General features: G+C 33.1%; 2 protein-coding genes across 2 annotated transcripts; both read left to right on the forward strand.

The window, feature by feature from the left end:
- Window positions 1-92: 92 nt before the first annotated feature.
- EDI_037270 (40S ribosomal protein S3A, putative) lies at window positions 93-863 on the forward strand (the record flags this gene model as incomplete). Its single annotated transcript, XM_001738187.1, has 1 exon — window positions 93-863. The coding sequence occupies one exon, from the start codon at window positions 93-95 to the stop codon at window positions 861-863; it is 771 nt and encodes a 256-aa protein (XP_001738239.1).
- A 139-nt stretch (window positions 864-1,002) lies between these two features.
- Window positions 1,003-1,868, forward strand: EDI_037280 (uncharacterized protein; the record flags this gene model as incomplete). The annotated part of the gene is made up of 1 exon (XM_001738188.1): window positions 1,003-1,868. A coding segment is annotated over one exon (866 nt), but the record flags the coding sequence as incomplete, so codon positions are not given.

Raw genomic sequence — 1,868 nt, forward strand, 5'->3', positions numbered from 1 at the left:
TGTATAGTAAACTATAGTTTGAAGAAACTAGATTGGAAAAAAAGAAAAAGAAAGAGAAAACCCTAAAAACTAAAAAAACCAATTCTTAGGAGATGGCAACAGGAAAGAATAAGAAGTATAAGGCAGGAAATGTTAAGAAGGGAAGCAAGAGAAAGATTGCTGAACCATTCTCCAAGAAGGAATGGTACAATGTTAAAGTACCAAAGAATTACAAAAGAAGAACCGTTGGACAAATTGTTGTTAATAAGACAGCTGGTACTAGAATTGCTTCAGAACAACTTAAGGGAAGAGTTGTTGAAGTAAATCTTGCTGATCTTATGGAAAATGAAAAATTTGGAGCATACAATTACAAATTTAAATGTGAAGATGTTAATGGAAAAGATTGTCTTATGATCTTCCATGGACTTAAACTCACAACTGATAAATTAAGATCAATCGTTAAGAAGTGGTGTACTCTTATTGAAACATCAGTTGATGTTAAAACTACTGATGGCCACTTAATTAGAATCTTCTGCATTGGATTCACCAGCAGAAAATCCAATCAAATCAAGAAGACTTCATACGCTAAAAGTGCTCAAATTAAAAAGATTAGAAAGATTATGAATAATCTCATCACTAAAGAAGCTGCTTCACGTGAACTTACACAATTTGTTGATTATCTCAGAGAAAACAAACTTCCAAAAGAAATTGTTGCCAAATGCAGCAAAGTCTTCTCAATGGACAATGTCTACATTCGTAAGGTCAAGATTCTTAAGGCTGGTAAAATTGATTCACTTAAACTCCTTGACCAACACCAAGATAACAGTGCACCAGTTGAAGCTGCCCCAGTTGCTGAAGAAAAAGGAGAAGTTGTTGAAGCTTAATTGAAGAATGTCGGTTATTAAAAATTTCAGTTATACACAGAATATTTTCATTCTACTTTTTATGCTTTTAAATTATTTGAAAAAAGAAAACTCTCTTCTTTTTTTCAAAAAATAACTCATAAAATTTTTATTTAGTTCAATGAGTAGAAGAGCCGGTATCCAACTGGGAGCTCGACGTAAAGTCGAACCACAAACAACCCCTAAACCAGAGGACAAACAACCAGATGCAACACCACCACACCCCTCTGGAGAAGCACCTGTCCCAGAACATAGAGAAAGAAAAGCTTCATTTCTTACTCGACCAAAAAAGGGAGTAAATACAAATGAATCAGAAGAACAAGACCTTCACACGCAGCAACCCACTGAGAAGTCACAACAAAGAAAAGGGTTCCTTTCTAGAAGAAGCGAAACACAAAATCAAACAAATGAACATGGTTCAACTACCTCACATGAGGTTTCAGGTGATGAAACAAAGAATGAGCAAAAACAAAGTTCTTCTCAAACAAGTGAACCTACAGAAAAAGAAACTCATAAAAAAAGACTTAGTTTCTTAGGAAGAAAAAGTTTTAGCAAAAGAAGTTCTACTGAAAATACTGGGCATAGTTCTTCGGAACATTCAGGCACATCTAGTTTAGCATCAGAGACTACTGCAGAAGAAGTTAATAGATCAGTTAATGCACAAATTGAAGAGGAAAATAAAAGGTTACAAAATGAGATTGAAGAATTAAAAAAGAAATGTGATGCACAAGATTCATTACTTAAAACAAAAATGAAAAGTGAAATAGAAGCTAAAAAGAAACTTGAGATTTTAGAAAATGAAAAGAAAGATTTGATTGATAAGATGGCTAATGGAAGTGATGGAATGAATAAATTAAATAATGAACTAATTCAAATTAAAAGCGAAAAAGAAAGTCTCAGTAATGAACTGACACAACTTAAAAGTGATAATGAACAAAAAGAAACAGAGTTGAATCAGGTTAAACAAGAAAAAGAGGAGGTACTAGA

Source organism: Entamoeba dispar, genomic scaffold (genome assembly GCF_000209125.1).
Source record: "Entamoeba dispar SAW760 scf_1105229461169 genomic scaffold, whole genome shotgun sequence".
In the NCBI taxonomy this organism is placed as follows: Eukaryota; Evosea; order Mastigamoebida; family Endamoebidae; genus Entamoeba; species Entamoeba dispar.